This window comes from Amia ocellicauda, chromosome 23, assembly GCF_036373705.1.
Source record: "Amia ocellicauda isolate fAmiCal2 chromosome 23, fAmiCal2.hap1, whole genome shotgun sequence".
Taxonomy (NCBI): Eukaryota; Metazoa; Chordata; class Actinopteri; order Amiiformes; family Amiidae; genus Amia; species Amia ocellicauda.
Window position 1 is genome coordinate 14,690,608 of NC_089872.1, and position 18,566 is coordinate 14,709,173.

General features: G+C 37.8%; 1 protein-coding gene across 5 annotated transcripts in view; it reads right to left on the reverse strand.

The window, feature by feature from the left end:
* Positions 1-10,256: 10,256 nt before the first annotated feature.
* LOC136719360 (regulating synaptic membrane exocytosis protein 1) overlaps positions 10,257-18,566 on the reverse strand; it is a 106,287-nt gene continuing 97,977 nt past the window's right edge. For all 5 annotated transcript variants that reach the window (XM_066697280.1, XM_066697279.1, XM_066697278.1 and 2 more), the window contains 5 exons: positions 16,908-17,052; positions 15,156-15,268; positions 14,658-14,759; positions 13,919-14,058; positions 10,257-12,920 (listed from right to left, as the gene is read on the reverse strand). In XM_066697280.1, coding sequence (XP_066553377.1) covers positions 12,702-12,920; positions 13,919-14,058; positions 14,658-14,759; positions 15,156-15,268; positions 16,908-17,052 — 719 coding nt within the window. In that variant the 3' untranslated portion in view covers positions 10,257-12,701. The remainder of the gene's footprint in view (positions 12,921-13,918; positions 14,059-14,657; positions 14,760-15,155; positions 15,269-16,907; positions 17,053-18,566) is intronic.

Here is an 18,566-nt window from a genome sequence, read left to right on the forward strand (position 1 = left end):
CAGAATTTCTGACAATAAACCAGTTTCCGTCATTCTGTCAGATTGATCTGTTACATCTGAAAAACATCTTCTGAACATTTTTAAAATCCATGGGAAATTGTCTATATTTGTAGTATACCTTAAAATGTACTGTTTACATATTACATGATTATTAAATATAATCGCAATGTATGCTTTTTGCTTTTCCATAAGACCATATCCCCAGTCTGGTTAAATAGTTTTTGTTTTTTATTAATGCAGAGGACAATACTTTCTCTGCTCCTTTTTGATTGTTTTCTCATTCTGTAAAAAATAAACTTGCATTCGGCACTGGACATTGTGATAATAAAGGAAGAAAACAATGTCACACAGCCACTACAGACCTACTGCTATAGCCTGGAGATTGCTAGTTCAAGTCCAGGCAATGTCTGAATGTGTCCAGCGTGTTCAAGCCACAGTGCCTAATTGGGTGAGCACTGCAGGGCCTGGATGTGTTGTGGTCAACTGGGGGGACCTTTAGCCGACGGAGTTTGAGAACACGAACTGGAAAAAATGAGGGGCACAAAGGCAAAGGATCGACACCTCAGGCAGCGAAACACAACCACACTGCCCTGCGGTTGGTCCTGTCCTCTTGCTGGTCTGCTTGCCTGCTTGCCCAACACATTGCCGTATCAGATGAGCCGTTGCCTTGTGGTGGACAAACGGAAGACGCAGGCAGGCAAGAGGGATTGCAGCAATAAGTCAGGATGACGTACAGGACTGCAGAAACAGGCACTGGTGTGGGCTCGGCCGCCACGGGGCCAACCAGAGGAGATAAGGGGCACAGGAGTGTTTTGACAAGGCATGAAGTGTAGAGTAGTTTCATATTGATGATACTTATACAGCTAATACTGCCCTTGTCTAACATTTGTTTGCAAATGTTTTATATATATATATATATTTCTGTACACGGAGTCCAGTATAAAAGTTATTGTTGCTGACAGAGAATGGACTTTTCATTAAAAACATACGTATCTATGTACAGTTTATTTGCTAGTACTACGCAATAAGCCAACCTTTAATTATTATTTTTTTCAATTAAGGAAAATACTGATGTCATCACCGTGAAAAGATGTACGTTTGTCTGTGCTAAATCACAAGGAGTCAGCGGAAAGAGCTGGTTTTTATCAGTGTAGTTTCAAGTGAATTTGGTTTGTCATAATTTGACAAGAAACTGAAAATAGAACAGAAGTATATCTAAAATATTTCAGAAGTCAAGCACACTTAAGATGAGGTGTCTGAGAGTGATGGATCCCAGGCTACTGGAAGACCCACCTGAGGAACAGTAGGAATTTGATGTATTCTCAAACTAACGGAAATGCATTCGCTCAGTACATTCCTCCTTTGCTTTGCTTAATTAGTATAGCTTACGGACTTGTCATGAGGTACAATTTCCCTGACTTTTCATTCTTCTGTGTCAGCAGTCTGTCCAAAACTTTCAATTCTGCTTCAAAGTAGCCTGTAATTAGAAACAGCTGACCATCACTCCACACACAAGGTTTCCACAACAGGCACAATTTCAAAAGAATCAATGCAAGACTCCTACAGTTTTGCAGGATTGATGGCAAAGAGGAAGGGGAAAGCGGTTTTAATCAGCATCAATAGACAAAACACACCTTGTACCTTAAGCAGGGTGCAGTACTAATAAAATAATGCCCTCTTGTGGCAGAAGATCTTTACACCTTTCTGAACTTACGTCAAAAACACTGAAAAGCGAAGAATTAGGAAAAGCAGCACTTTAAATGTGACTATAAATACTTTTGATTAGGACATTATTATTTTGTATGATAAGTGTGCTGAAACAGTACTTCAAATAATACAAATTTTGAGTGTGCATGTTTGGACATAAAAGTTAACTATGTTTTATTTTAACTTTTGTGGCAATCAAATGTAATCTGTTTGCCATTGATGAAAACATTTCAATAAAAATAATAAAAATATCAACACTTCACAGTCTATAAACTTAAAAGCAGTAGTTTCCAATTAAACGCACAGCTTTCTTTAGTACTTCACAAAAGCAACCCTGTATTAACTTGCATTTACACATCCATTTCATTTGGAAAACATCAGATTCATTTACGTTAACTCCCATCATAAACATTTCACAACTGTACATAATGCTGCACATGCATCGCTATTTAAACATTTATAAACACTAATAAATGGTCGGCAAGCTATAGTTTTCCTTTGCTTTTCTAGAACTATCATTTTGTCATGTATTTGAATCACGTTTTCATTAAGAACCGCCGGTGATATTCAACATTTGTTTTTCTATTGCAACAATATGCTCAAATAAAATAGGAATAAATAAATAACACCATTATCCTTTACTTGCACTGGACGTCACAACATGAAAAAAGACTAAAATGCTTACAGTAATTAAGAGACCAGAACGGCGTACTAAAGATAGTTGCCTGTGGCTTTAGTTTAATGGCATTCTTTGTCGTTTCACCTGAATTCACAAGTAGTTTATGCAGCAGTTAACACTGACCATAAAAAAGCCTTCCTAGGTTCATTAATATATCATCATTCACTCCTGTTTGTTTTCATACACCAGGAAGAAGTAGATGATTTGGGCAAAATATATATTAAATGTCTCTTATCCATTTCTCCAAATCTGTAAATCCTACAACGCAAAACTAGGCGGATGATAAATCTAGTTTATTCTGATACCCCATGTCTCAATGCACAGTTATTGGTCATAATTGAAAGCACACGTAATCTGCTTTTTTGAAATTGATCAACACAACATGAACCGCAGGGACACAAACAGCACCGAAGAACTCAAGGGCCCGGATTGTGGCTCACCGACCGTGTGTGACGTGAAAGGCGGTTCGGGAGATTCCCAATTTGCTCGTCTTATCCGGGGATACACTCAGATGACCAACTCTGTCCTCGTGCTCATGAGAAAGCCACGGTGAGGTGAAGATGTCCTCCAAACTAGGGAGAGAAAAATTGAGCGTTACATCAATCTGAAAAGCTGATCTGACGGGATCATTGTTCAAATAACGTTCAGGCTCTTATCTAGGCATTACCAAAATAATTAAACCACATTAATGGAGTCTATGAAACACATTTTGTTTGTTTCGATGGGTGCATGGAGTGCAATAATCCCAGCTGAGTGATTCATAGTCAAACCCAGTGCAAAATCCTCCAAATATATTCTTGTCATTACAGAATCATTACCAAGGTCTTTTACTGGAATCAGGTAGTTAAAGATCGTCAAGTTAAATTGCACGCACTCAGAAAAGTCACGGATGCCTTACTTTGATAGATGTTAAAACCTCTTCTGGAAGTCCATTAACCTGAAACACACTTCTGCAGAATGCATGTATGGCACAACCTTTAAGCATTGCGTGAGTCCAGACATATTCTCCAATAACCTCAGTCATAAAAATACTTAGGAAATTATATGGCCATCGGCATCAAGGGGAAAGGAAATGAATAATGAGTCTTAAAATTTTGGTAATAGATTCATTTGAGAAGGAGTTCTGGTCTTGGTCTGCTTTTTAGCATATTTGCACGAATGGGCATAAATCAGTTTTCATATGTAGAGATTTTTCACAGCTGCTGTGCAGTATCTCGCCTGATACAAAGCAGGAGCTCTGAACACCTTGACAAGAAAGTAGGTAAATGGGGAACACGTTGCACGGCTATTTCTCTGACCATATTAAATGGCTTTGATTTGTGTAAAGGACTATTGGGACTCATTTGGAGGCTTCAGAGCATACATCTCATGCAGACTCCCTTTGATTCAATAGATGGAGAAGCCTATATTAAAAACATACCTTAAATACACTGGGCTGATTGGTGCTTAAGTAATCTAAATCATTTTAATGTCAGCCTTTTCAATTCCCACATAAATGTTTCTGGATGTATACAGTGACAGGATACTTTTAGCAGTTTTCCAAAGCACAGATAAGTTAATGTCAAGCAAAACCAGAAAGGTAAGTCATCATCTGACAGAAATCAGTGGCAGCTGAACGTTGTTCACTCTTTACAGTTGTAACTTTTGTAGTTATCGGAGAAAAATGATGAACTAGTAGATGTAGGGTTGAAACAAATCAAACACATCTATGGAAACGGGTATGTTTAAAATGCATCATCAGTAAAAACAGTCTAAAATGATTACAAATACAATGAGACGAAGATGCTGCAGTTTAAACAACAGCGTGGAGCTTATATGGGAACACGTGTTGACAAATGACGTCACTCGTAAACAAAAGGAAATCGATACTGTGTAGACAAATACAAATAGATAAGACTATAGTGTGATATTAAGTGCTTATATAGAAGTTTGATTTTCCTATACACAACTACTATCTAATAAACTGAGTATACAAAACATTGACTTTGAACCAATCTTGATGCCGGGAAGCAACCATTCGCCTGCAATGTTAAAACGCTGCACACTGAAGAAACGTGAAAAGCGTATTTACAGGTGAGGCTGTTGTCATGTACCTGCTGACGGGGGCGTCTTGTTGAATCTTTAGTTTTCATTATGAAGCCCGAACATGTTCAGCTACCTGCCCGTCTCCCGCCATGTCTCAGCCCAGGTGTCTCCATCAGGGTCGCGTTGGTGATGCGCAGCTGTGTGCAGTTCTGCGCAGCTCCACCAATGGGATCGGGGGGATTGTGCAGATCTGCGCAAAACCGCCGAAATCGAACCAGGGACTTCTGGTGTTGTACTGCAAGGTCAGCCGCTAGAGGGCAGCACATGCTGTCTATATTGCAATTCCTGCTTCGGCAAAGCAACTTGCAATGATATCTTGGGCATCATCACTAGAAGTGTATTGACATAAATACCCCCCCACGAAACAAATCATAATTTTCTTTCTTTCTTTCTTTCAGTTCTGTGAAAGTGTGTGAGATTATATTGGTTGCAGTGATGGACAGACTACTATTCCTTTCACAGTTACCAGCAAGAAATATACTTTAAAACAAATAGGCTTACATTTACACATCTACGCTTTGGCATTTCTATGCTTCCATTAATTTTGTAGCTATATTAAGCTATTGAAAATTTATCAAAAACATATATATATATTGCCTATTTCACACAAGAACAAAAGTCATATCTCCCCTGCATTGTAACTTTAGGGAGTGATATAATAGGCATAGGCACAACATTATAAGGCTATTTGAAGGCATTACTTCTCCACAATGATACATTTTAAATCCAAATGGTTATTTAATTGTGTTTTTTGTTTGCTGGTCATGCCGTTTCCTTGCTATAAATCAAAAATTGATTCCTCCTTCCTGAGAGATGCAGATAAGCATCTTCGAACAACATGTGCAGTTTCCTACTCCTAACAAATTCAATATTGTGTCTCCTGTACAGGCCAAAACCAGTAGCTGGATTAAATAGGTTGTGAGAGAGTGCTTTGATAGCTGCATATCCTTCAAAAAGGAGAGGGGAGTAAATCAGGCAGATATTTATACACACATATATGTCTACTGAAAACAAACACAGTTGTTCTTATTATTATTTACCCCCTCTCTCAAGATAATGATCCACAGAAAGAGGATTTGTGTGTTTAGAGGTTTCTAAGAGTGATCTGAAAACTTCCTGGTGTCATTAATATGCGTCTGATTGAACCGATACCAATAATACAAAGAGGTTAATGGATAAAATTGTCATTATATACATTACTTTTTATGTTTTTCAGGAAAAGTCATATCTTTAATGCCTATGTAAAGAGGTCAGTACATTTCAAAAACAAAGTATGGATATTACTATCTATTGCATATTACTATTTATAAATTATATTGTAAAAGTCATAAGTTGTATTCATGTGATAATTCAAATAGGTCAAGTTCAGCTTTAACAATAATATTTCTCTGTCTAAAACAATGAGAACCAGCATTTGCGAACCCAATCCAAATGAATCTTCTGGAAAATTGCAGGGGGAGAAAAAAAAACATTTCTCACGCTTACTATTACACTAATCACATGAGATCCCCCATCTCTCCTCCAGTAATGTTTATTTGTTTCTCTCAATTACACACGTACAATCTGTGCCCGAGCACGGCTGCTGAACAATGCTGTTGTGATGCCACAGTTGCACGTGGCCTCAAACCTCATTCCCATCACAGTTTACACTCTCTGCCACCATGTTGACCCCAAGCTAAACTCTGACCTGTGCCACTGAATGCATCAAAGAACATTTAAATGCAATCAATGCAATTCAATATTAACATCTATATATTGATTTCAGAATTTGGTAGAATTCCTTTATCCAAGGCAACGTCGATGCCGTGACATGTTCTACATATATTCAACATTAAATGGGTAAAACATTACCTTAGGTGTGAGACAAGTTTAGAATGGTCTACAGGTGTAGCTTCGACACGTGTCAGAAGGCATCCAAAAATGCTATGTCATTTTGCAGTGCTAATGCTCACAATATGGCCCAAGAATCTAGACTGAATGGTGTGTAACCCCTGATGTAAATTATCTGCAAAGTAGATCACATGCCCTGTTCTCACAGTTTCACAATGCAGAACATTATCTGAGTAAACATTTCTTTCCCAATGGCACTGAAAAGTGCGGTCTGCGTTGTAAATGACCTTTTCATTTCAATTTCGACCACAAATGACTAAATAGCAATGGGAAGATAAGACAAAACAACAACATTATGATAAAGGACTCATTTCATTCCACTCACTTGTGGAATCCACCAATTTGTGGGTCTTGTGGTTCAGTTTGGACCCATATTTATCCTCTTACAAGACACAGAGTAGAACTTCCAGTACTTTGTGTATTTCTAAAGTATTCCATAGAGCATAGCAACTATTATACAATCGCATGCTGGTTTATTATTATATATTTCTTAGCAGAAGTCCGTATCTAGGGCGACTTACAATTCACCACATTATTATTTACATACAATTACCCATTTATACAGCCGTTTATTGTTGTTGTTGTTTTACTGGAGCAATCTAGGTAAAGTACCTTGCTCAAGTGTACAACGGCACTGTCCTCCACCTGGGATTGAACCTGCGACCCAAAGTCCTGACCACAAGCATATCTTGACAAAAACTGAAGTCTTTTATACCTTCTTTTCATTTGTATTTTTCAGTACACACTCTGAAACACTTGCTTCAGCCTTTAATTTAATATAAAACAACCCACTACACCAAAATGTTCCTTTTCACACATCATTTCTGCAAACAAACACAATTAAATTGCATTTACATGGAAATGCAATCGAAAGAAAAATAAATGGTGGGAATTGTGGCATTCTTCATTTTGAAAGCAATTATTGTTCCAGTGCAATGGGGGAAATTACTGCAATTTTTTTTTTTTTTTTATTAAAATGTTTTCTCTTGTCCTTTAATATGTTGTGATTCAACTGAAAATATATTTTGAATTCTTGTTAGAGAGTGTTAATATTGTTTTTGATTTTCTTGCGCCTTTGGATACATTTAAAGACAGGTCAAGTGGTAATAATATGCAATTGGACCCAGCTAGGGAACATCTGTTGTGTTTTTGGGACTGGCATCCTATCCTTTTACACATAACACTTTTAAATCAAATACACTGGCAAGCATGTGCTAAAAACATTACTTTAAAACTGACATCAAAGCTAATAACAAAATTATTGCCACTGTTGTCATCTCAAAGTATGTATTTTTTCAAATACAGGCAAGAAGCATTGTACACCATCTGTCAACAAAATATTTTGATTGTTCTTTTATACTCCTTTATTACCATAAATAGAACCAATGCCATTTTCATTAAATATTGTTATGAAGAACAAATCAAAACTTTGACTTACCAGCCAATAGCAAACTATAATTACAATAGTTAATGGCAGAGTATTCTTTCTTCCACCTAATGCACACCAATCTAGTAAAATCAAGTACAGTTTTTTTATTTGTGATTGTAGTGATTTGTGCGTAAGGTTTGCCAGCTCTTTGGGAATGTCCTGGAGTCTGCAGGAATTTGAAAGTATTCTCCAGGACAGTGTTGGAAGCATCCCAGGACAAGAACAATTCAGAGGAGTAATCTGCAGTTTCATACATTGGTGTTTGCAATGCTAATCGAACATCATGATGATATTTCCAGCAAACTGATTTGAAAGTGATCTATTTATCGATCTATAAAATAGTTACAACTTCTATTTCTACTACCACAATAATAATTAATGAAGATGATTTAAATACACATGTACAGCATTCACAGTCTCATTCTTCAGTTCAGCAGCACGGACATCCCTTGAAAGCATTCTCACAATAAATTGCAGTGTCGAGGTCACATGACTGATCTTAACTGAACCAAAGTCTTGTGGACATCCCACAGTATCCTGTCTCAAACACAAGACAAATAACTTCCTTTCATGTTGATGCAAGATGCAATCAGTAGGGTCAGATATATCAGGATGGGTAAGTGGATAAAAATGTCCAAACAAATTTGGCAAAAATTTGGTCTCAGTGAAGTATTGATTTACTGTCTTATCTACACTCACATGATATTAAGTTTCAATTCCAAACTAAAGAAGCAAAACACTGGGACCAGGAGACAGATTTATATGGTGGAGGGGAAAAGTACCTTTATTACAGCCCTTACCTGAAATGCCACTCAGCTGGACTTGGTTTGGAGTCATATGATTTAACTAAGTAGTCAAAGGGACCACATGCCTATAAAACATTTGTATTTTATTTGATAAACATATACCAGGTGAGCCGAGCCAATTTACAGACTTCTCCAGGGCAAATAGCTAGCAGGCTCCTTTGATTTTCCTGTGGTTTTTTACTCTTACACATTTTCATCTTATTTTAGGAAAGGCAATCATTTCAAGGGAGCCATTACTACTGCATTGGCATATCAAAACCGGGCCTTGCAATATGACATTTAGTAAGCACCAAGATTAAAGAGTGTATTACTAGACTGCATAAAGTAGAACATATTATCATTCGAACATAAAATACCTAATAAAAGTGTTTCACAAAGATCGAAGACAGCAGCAGCAGCGAGGAAAGCAATTCTGTTCAGATGCATCAGTTTTATGGTAAAAAGGTGCCACGTATAATAATAATAATGAATATAATAATAATAATTTAAAAGTATACAACCTAGGACAATCACTTAAACAGGACATGTTCACTGAATTTCAAACACACTGACTAGTCACTGCAGTCTGGTGATTTAAATAAAATATGTAACTTTTTCAAACTCAATCTACATGATTTTTTCTTTTCTTTCACTATTATAATTATTTTTCCTCTAAACAACAGGGAGTTGAAGCCCAGGCCTCTATTAGGCCAGGATTTGCAGAATCGCATACGTCCAGTACAGAAGGTCTCTAAAGCAACACAAAGCAAACAAATTATAATGACTTACCCATCTGATCGCAGACCTGAATATAACAAAAACATTTAAAAAAAGTTTACAAATTGGTGCAAAGGCATGCAAACTAAACAGGATCCCTGGCCCTTGTAATGCAGTGTATCTGAATGGTTTTACTGTTAGTCAAACATACTGTAAATCATATTTTATTGATGTGATAAATATTGTGAAGGCATTCTATTGCAATCTCTTTTCCAATCCATCACATCCTTCCTTCAGCGAAACGTGCTGTGCCTCGACCTACTGCTGTCTGGTGTTTATGGATCATAATTCACAGAGGTCATCTCTGGGATTATCTCTTTGATCATTCTAAATATGTGTGTTTCCTTCCCACTCAATTGAAGGTTTCTGTGAATAAAAAATGTATATTACAACAATAATAATAGACAGCTACTCATGATACATTTGAGTCTAATCTTAAGTATCAATGGAATAAATTAACATCAGCATAAAGTAACAATTACATTTTATTTCATTTACATAGATGTACTCGTATGTATTCATACCCTACAAACTGTATTTGTCATCCCTTTAGTTTAATAGATATTGTTAATTAAACTATATGTTTTTATTAAGAAAAAATACAGGGAGTGCTTAAACCTTTGATTGTGACTCAACAGACGAAATCTGTCAACGTACTTGTGCTTAGGATTCAGTTTGCCTTTGACTATATATGCTGTCTTTGGGGGGCTGCATCTCGTCGATTAGTTTGTGCATCAATCTGTGAAAAGATGATACAAGGGGTAAGGTTTTAGCGTGAGGAAGGCACTTCCCAGCACCGAGTAGCAGAATAAAACAGACCCCAAATTATTGAGAATACTAGGAGCTACAGTAGAATGACATTGTAGAAAAGAAAAATAAACTTATAGAAGTTGCAGAAAATTAATTTTCTTCCACACAATCTTTATTTGTAAATAATAAAAATTAATTTTTTATATAAAACATACACGAGTCATTTCAGCCACATCTCTAATACAAACAAGAAATGCTGCGGTGAATACTTTGAGCTTCCTTTGTTTCAATGGAACAGATACTTGTAAACAATCAGCATTTTTATTTTTCAATAATACTGACAAAGTAAACCAATCAGCCTTACTTGACATGAAAAGTAAACTTTATTAAACATGTTTACATGACATGAGTTGGAAGTTCATTTAAAAGCACAGGGGAGTGTTCAGACAACTGCTTTGAATATAAAGAAAGCATCCAATTACCAGGAATTAAGTTTGGCCATTGTTCAACTAAAACAATAAAATCTAATAGCGCACCAATGCTACAGTTCCTCCTACTCAGCAGGTCCAGCAGTGATAAACCTTGATTGCCCTGTAGAAATATCGGCACATTTGTTCTGGCCTGTTTGTTAATAACAGACAATCACATGGTGCAGGCAGTACAATTTTATATATATATATATATATATATATATATATATATATATATATATATATATATATATATAGTTTGTGTGTGTCAGTGTGCGTGTGTGTGTGTGTGTGTGTGTGTATATATATATATTATATATAGAGAAAGAGAGAGCTATAGATATGTATGTGTGTGTGTGTGTGTGTGTGTGTGTGTGTAAATATATATATATATATATATACACACACACACATACATACACATATATATGTAGATAGATGTAGAGAGATAGATAGAAAGATAGAATAGATAAATTAAAATCTTGTTTGTACACAGTTTCTACATCTGTTACAGCCCCACAGTAGGAATCTACACCAAAATATTTATTAAGAAGGGGTTTGGTCAGTACTACATCACTTTTCCCATAGGGTAAAAAAAAAAAAAAAACAGATCTTTCTATAGACATTTAGCACCAGAATGAAGGACACAATCTGGATTGAAGTGTGCAAAATGTCTATAAGTGAAATGAATGGCTTCGGTTTCTTGCTTATCTCTTTATAATAAGTACGAGCAAACTGTACAAGTACATGCAACATACAAGCTGGCCTATGTGGAACTAACACACATTTATTTAAATAACTTTTTCTCATTTTGTTTTACAAAATATGCATGCAGCTTTGAACAGTTCCAGAGTCATGCTGCTCTACTTGATCATAAAATAAAATGGCCTGTTTAAGGATGAGAAGAAATGGTATCCTTGCACCTGCACAGTCTGCAGTCTTTTTGTCACATTTACAGAAATGCACAAAGGGATTTTATTTGATTAATTTATTTTTGAAAATCAAGGCAAAGAGGAAATGAAATGGACTTTTTTTTTTTCAAAAAGTTAAACTTTTTGCAGTAAAAAAATCAAGCTTTTGTGCTTGCATTAATTTCAAAATAATGTAAACTAAAATCTGATAAAAACACTAACATGTGCAGGGAGTCTCACCGAAACAGTCCGTGAAACCAAACAAATTGTACCATGCTCTAACCAGGGCAAACAGAGGTGTCTAAAGTGACACATATTCGAACAGCCTGGGTACAGCTCAAAGTGTCATATGCTAAACCCCTTTTATTGGTCAACATCCTGGGAAGTCAAATATACATTTATACACATAAGATCAACTTGTTTATGATTCGAGGAAGAAAACTGCATTACAAGTTAACATTTAACTGTAAAAATTAAGACTGAAGCTGCTTTTTTAACAGTCCCCAGAAATGTTTGAAGAGAGATTGCTTTAGAACTTTTTTTCCATGCAAAACAACAGAAAACATAAAAACCTTTATTCATAATGCAAACGTGTGTGCCTGTATACAAAAGAAAAAACGACGAAAGGAGCAGCGTGCGATTGCTGCCATAAAAACCGAGATTCAAAGGCTTTCAAGGGATACAAGAACCAGAACTGGGAACCAGGGGTGTCCAGACACTGGGGGGAGGTTTTGCTGACAGACTGAACGTCTGGGAATGTTCCTGTAGACTACGGCCCTTTTGAAGGGCTTCTGTCAGGAGTGTTAAAGAAGTGCAGGATAGGGGAGCGACTGCAGTGAAATAACACTGATTATAGCTTCAGTGGAATCATGGAAACATTTATTTTCTCTTTTGATAGGACTCAGAGATGTTCCAGTTTGATATTTTTTAGTATTAACTGTTTTTTTTTTTGATTGTTACAAATTAAAAGGGACTCACACTGGCCTACTAGCATCTACTTGGTGCTTTGTTCTGCCAATTAAAAGCAGCATTGTCATTTTGTTTTAATTGTGTTTTTGCAACAGCCCTCTTTCATAAAAAATTTACTATTGGCAAAAAACAAACAGGAGTGATTGTCTGGCTCCAACAAAGCTTTGATCATGTTCGTCTGGTTCTGATTGTTGTCCTGGTTTTTTGTTTCTTTTAGTTGTATGTCGGCTTGAGTCTCCTAAAAGTTCACTAGGATCTGATGCATGGGGGTCCGCTGGAACTTTCGAGAGATGACTGGGAAGCCCGTCGAGTTAGGGGTGCTAATGTTGGATCCACCAATGAAGAGGGTGGAAACAGTTTGTACCAGCCAATCACTGTGATGGAAAGGTCCAGCTCCTCCAATAGAATCTGTGCAACTCCCATGAAACACTTGTGGTCCATACGCCCATAATCTCCCCAAACTATTACCTGGAGATGAAGACAAAACATGACATGGGAATGATGCAAAGGTTAAGGGACATACACCATTAAACTCATTTAAATCCTTAATAGGCAACTTTGAACTTAAGTTTTTACACAACGAATTATATGGATGTACACCGATCAGCCATAACATTATGACGACCTGCCTAATATTGTGTAGGTCCCCCTTTTGCCACCAAAACAGCCCTGACCCGTCGAGGCATGGACTCCACTAGACCTCTGAAGGTGTGCTGTGGTATCTGGCACCAAGACGTTAACAGCAGATCCTTTAAGTCCTGTAAGTTGCGAGGTGGGGCCTCGATGGATCGGACTTGTTTGGCCAGCACATCCCACAGATGCTCGATTGGATTGACAGGGGTCAGCATGGGCACCCTGACTGGTCTGCAGCTACGCAGCCCCATACGCCACAAACTGCGATGCACTGTGTGTTCTGACACCTTTCTATCAGAACCAGCATTCACTTTTTCAGCAATTTGAGCTACAGTAGCTCGTCTGTTGGATCGGACCACACGGGCCAGCCTTCGCTCCCCACGTGCATCAATGAGCCTTGGCCGCCCATGACCCTGTCGTCGGTTCACCGCTTTTCCTTCCTTGGACCACTTTTGATAGGTACTGACCACTGCAGACCGGGAACACCCCACAAGAGCTGCAGTCGTCTAGCCATCACAATGTGGCCCTTGTCAAAGTCACTCAGATCCTTACGCATGCCCATTTTTCCTGCTTCTAATACATCAACTTTTAGGACAAAATGTTCACTTGCTGCCTAATATATCCCACCCACTGACAGGTGCCATGATAACGAGATTATCAGTGTTATTCACTTCACCCGTCAGTGGTCATAATGTTATGGCTGATCGGTGTATATATTGAATTATTATTCATGTATTAATTGCTATTTAATTGGTAAAATATTATACATTTAGTAGCTCTTTAAAAATAGAAACATTACAAAACACTGACACTGAACTGCACAAAGCACTGACCTGTAGGACTTTACCCTGTGGGCTCTCTTCGAAAAGCAGTGATTGCTGGTATAATGGATCAAGTGTTTTCCGTGCAATCTTTGTTTTTTTTTTGGCTATACATGCTCCATTCTCCAGAAGATAGACCTTAACATAGGGAGCTGGAAGAGAGCAACACAAATCACATTCACATCACACTACTGTCCTGGTGGTCCCAGCTGTTTCCATGACAAAATCAAGAAGAAAGGAAACACTTCTTTTGTTTAAGACTTCAATTGTATTTATTATGCCACAATGTGCCAGAAGCACTTTCAATACACAAATCATTAATAGTAATAATAATAATTTTACTTCATCAACAATTCAGGCATGCAGTGTTTCCAACAGAAATATTCACTTCATGTAAAACACTGTGCGTAACATCTGATCTGATTGCCAATCCAGAGCTTGATTCACAGAAAAATACCAGTTCTGAGTAAATCATATTCTTTCAGCACACATTCTCATAATTGATGTTGGTATAATGTCTTCATAACCCTGACGTGCAGCCAAGAGGATAAAAAGATAGTCTGCTGTCAGCCGACAAAGGTTCTCATGGCAACTGAAACCAATTACAAAAATCACCAACAAGAAATAAATTATACTAATAATTTGGCTGAAGAATTAGGTTTGAATGCATCTTATTTACTTAAAATGTCCCAATATAGATATCAGTCTCATCGGTCCATGGTACGTATCGGTGGTTTGTTCGGTGACTTACCGGGAAGAGATTTGGAACCTGGTTTTGGTGTTAGGCCACGTGCTCTGATGACTTCCACTTCTAACTGCCCCTTCTTGTCCATCATCCCAATCTGAATATCTCCTGAAGGACACAGAGGGCAACACAAGCGGGTTAACATGAGGTAGTGAACTTGCAGTGAGGGCTCAGGGGTGGGGGAGGTTAACAATAATATATTTCAGCTCAAGTTTTTAAAAGTAATTATGACTTCCCTCTGCCAATAAAGTAAAACGCTGCCAATACTTTTACAGAATTGGCAACACAAAGTACCAAGGAGAAACTCAAACACTTATATCACTCTCTTCATAGACAAGACTGAACTGAGAGTCAGGTGTGTGCTACCCATCTCCCTGTCGAACACCAGCTTTGCTACTTCTCTTCAGTCTGTCCCGATTGACTTGAGCTCATCCCCCGAGTATTCGGTGTTGAGGATGTGCCGCTGACGGCGTGAGCGGCCAGGCGGGGGGCGATGACTCTTACCCATGGCAGGCGTGGCAAGAGTCTGTCGACCGACCAGCTGTGCGGGACCCAATCCATCAAGGAAGTCACTGAACTGGCTGTCAGCTCCTAATCTCACCCCTGAGAATATCAAACTAGACATGGAAACATGGATTAATATCTTAAAACCTCAGCACAGAACACTGAAGATAACATCTGCTGTGAATCTATTTCATTTTAGCCCTGTAGCTCTCCATTCAAACTAAGTTTACAGTAGTGCATTGATATTTTTGTTGATTTCAGGGAATGCAATCTACCGGGGGTTTGTATCTACCATGTCCACCCAAGTTAAAAGGGTTAAAACCACTTGCATAAGTATATTAATCCATTTCACATTAAAGTACTTTGTTTTTTAATATCTTTATCATTGGTTCATTGGCATCACCTTATGTTTAAATTTACTGGTTACAGTTTTAGGCTTTCTGATAAACGTCTAGGTCTTCTGTTGTACCTTAGCTATCCAAAACGACTCATTGTGAAGTGTTTGGGCTGGTAGTCATTAGGGTGACTGATAAAACAAGCCAAACACATCTTCAAACTTTACAATATAAACTATGAAAAAACAGGAGAGCACTGGATATGTTTTCAGTATTTATGTCTTTTGTAAAACTCTTTGGAGCAATACATACTTTCCATGACCTAATCCCTTCAGGAATGCCAGATGGGGATGCCAACCATTTCAACAATTCAATACGAGAGTCCTTTTCTATTAATCAACCTGTAATTAGCTGAAATATTTATACAGTCCAGACCTTCTTTGCCATATATCATAAAAATAAATGTTGACTGACAAGGCTAATGTCAGCTTTGAGCAATTCTTTGATTAAAAACATTGATACTATTTCTGGATTGCTGCAGATTTTCTGAAAGTGCTGCATAGCTGTCGGCTGTAGCAAAGAAGGATGTTTTAATTATGTGGAGATAGGCGAGATTAGCTGGAATAAGGATTGTACCGACAATTGTATGAAACACCCTCAAAGCAGCAGTGTGGTGGGTCTTTGATTTTGTTGCTTTTAATAATAAAAACAGCATTTGAATGAATTAATAATCACAACTCTCAAACCCACAGGACAACAAACACCTGCAATATTTATTTTAGCCTTTCGAAAGACACTAGGTTTGAATGTTTACTTTCAATTTTGCTTAAAAAGGGGAGTCATTAATAAACCATATTATGGTACTGTGAAATCCCAGCTTTAAAGTTACATAAGCATACTTCAAAGGATTATTCTACTGTATAGTGGGTAATTAATTGCTGGCAATGCACAACTAAACTACTGACCGTTCATTTAAAAAGGTATCCATCAGGTTATTTTACCCTTCATCTCGCTGTACCTTGTCTAGGTGATGGTGAAACAGAATAAGAATATTTGACTGGATTTGTCCAAGATTTGTTAGAGATGTTTAACTATCTTAATAACTTAAATATGCAGCTTTTGTTAAATCAACTGATTGATGCAAAACCTCCAAGGCATAACTATATAGTGCATCTATAAACATAAAACATACTAAACCAATTGCTGTGTGAAAATGTTTAACCAGCAAAAGATCACTTTGGCTTTTGTTAAGTGCTAATGTAAGAAAAGCCAAAAAAAGGAACACTGCTATTTAAACACTTAGCATAATGATTCTGAACTTCTTAAAAGCAAATAGTAGAGAAACTGCCAAGAGACTATGGCTTCTTCAGTCTGTAATGGTGTGAGTGGGGGTGCAGAGGGGAACGTTTATACTCACTTCCCCTCTGAGCTGTAGCTGTTCATGCTGCCGTCTGTGGACTCCCGGCTGGGCTGGCGTGCCATGGCGTTCCTGGGGTACTCCACTGCCATGCCCGTCTCTTGGCTTCGTTGGATCTGACTTTTCAACTTCTTGTTGGCAGCTTCTGAAAACAGAGGCGTCTCAGAAAATAACCCAAGCTTGTATTCAGGAAGTAAATAAACGTGTGTGTGTGTGTGCGTGTGTGTGTGTGTCTACTCCACTTAAGACTCCATCCTTAAGAGATGTCTTTTACACAGAATTAATACAATAATAACTACAACAAAAACACTGATAGCCGCACTAGTGTAAACGTATCTTTGTTCATTGGGCAATTGTCACAGATTCAGCCGGGCTTCGTTCATTCAGAGCCCACCCCTCTGGTTTTGTTTCGATCACGCTCCCCACAGTTACAAAAATATTAGATGAGCCAGTATTCACGTGCGGCTCCCCTGGGTTCTCTCTCTATCAACCCATCTGCTTCTGCTGGATATATTACTGTGTTTACCCCAAGCCTCTCGGCTCGGAGCAATAAAACTATGAGGTTTTCTTTTGAACAGAGGATGGTATGTTCTTACAGTTCACGGCAATTTAACACTGCACAGTTATTTAAAAAGGCCCATGCAGGGATACGGATCAGGGTGCTAAAATGCCAGAGCGTTTAGGGCCAAAACGTAAAAGTCCAATCATCCAGTCAGTAACCGGGTAGTTCTGAAGAGGATGGGTGCAATATTCTCGCAGGACTACTGAGAATCAAGTCCAATGACAACATGAACAATATATACCCTCAAGTATCTGAAAGCATGAATACAAACTTTACTTTGAATATCATAGCATTGTATTGTCATTAAGACAAAGATGCCTGTATTGAGTATATAGTCAAATGGAAAGAAAAAGGTATTGAAGAGGAACGTTTGAGCTCACTAAAGCTCCCAACAGAAAGTATATTGGCACCAGAATGCCATGTTAAGAGGGCTACAAACATTATGAATAGTTATTTATCTTATGTATATCTATAAAGGAAATCTTCTCCCATAGTGATGTCCCTTGTGCTGACCGCACACACAGCTCAAAAGACTGCTTTGTTTGAAAACCACATATTTCCAATAAACCATGGCAAGATAATAATTTTTTCCATGACTCTACAAAGAGAACGCAAAAGTTGTGTTGGGTGCTTTCCACGTTAACATCTCTTTGATAACCTTGCAGCGGTTATAAACTGACTTGACAAAAAAAAAAAAAAAATGCTTATTAGCACGCCTTTTCGAGAGGAAAAGAGAACACTGCCGGAAGACCTTCCCTCTAAAAAAAAAAAAAAAAAAAAAAAAAAAAAACAGGAGGTTGAGCGGCAGTGGGAAATGTGTAGTCATGAGAAAGCATCATTTGTTATTTGGTCTCTGCGTTAATAAGACCATGTGAAGAACTGTTTAGTCATTATGTGGCGTACATCAAAGTTACAGGACTGACAGTTTTGAACCCCACCCCCCCCACCCCACCCCCAACTAGTTTATAGAGCCTCATCTGCACACAGCATAAAAAGACCACCTGCTAGGGAGCGCGGAGCTTTTGAGAAGGTGATTTATAGCAAAACACAGCTGTAGTCCCAGTTTGATTTATCACACGCTCACATTGAAAATATTA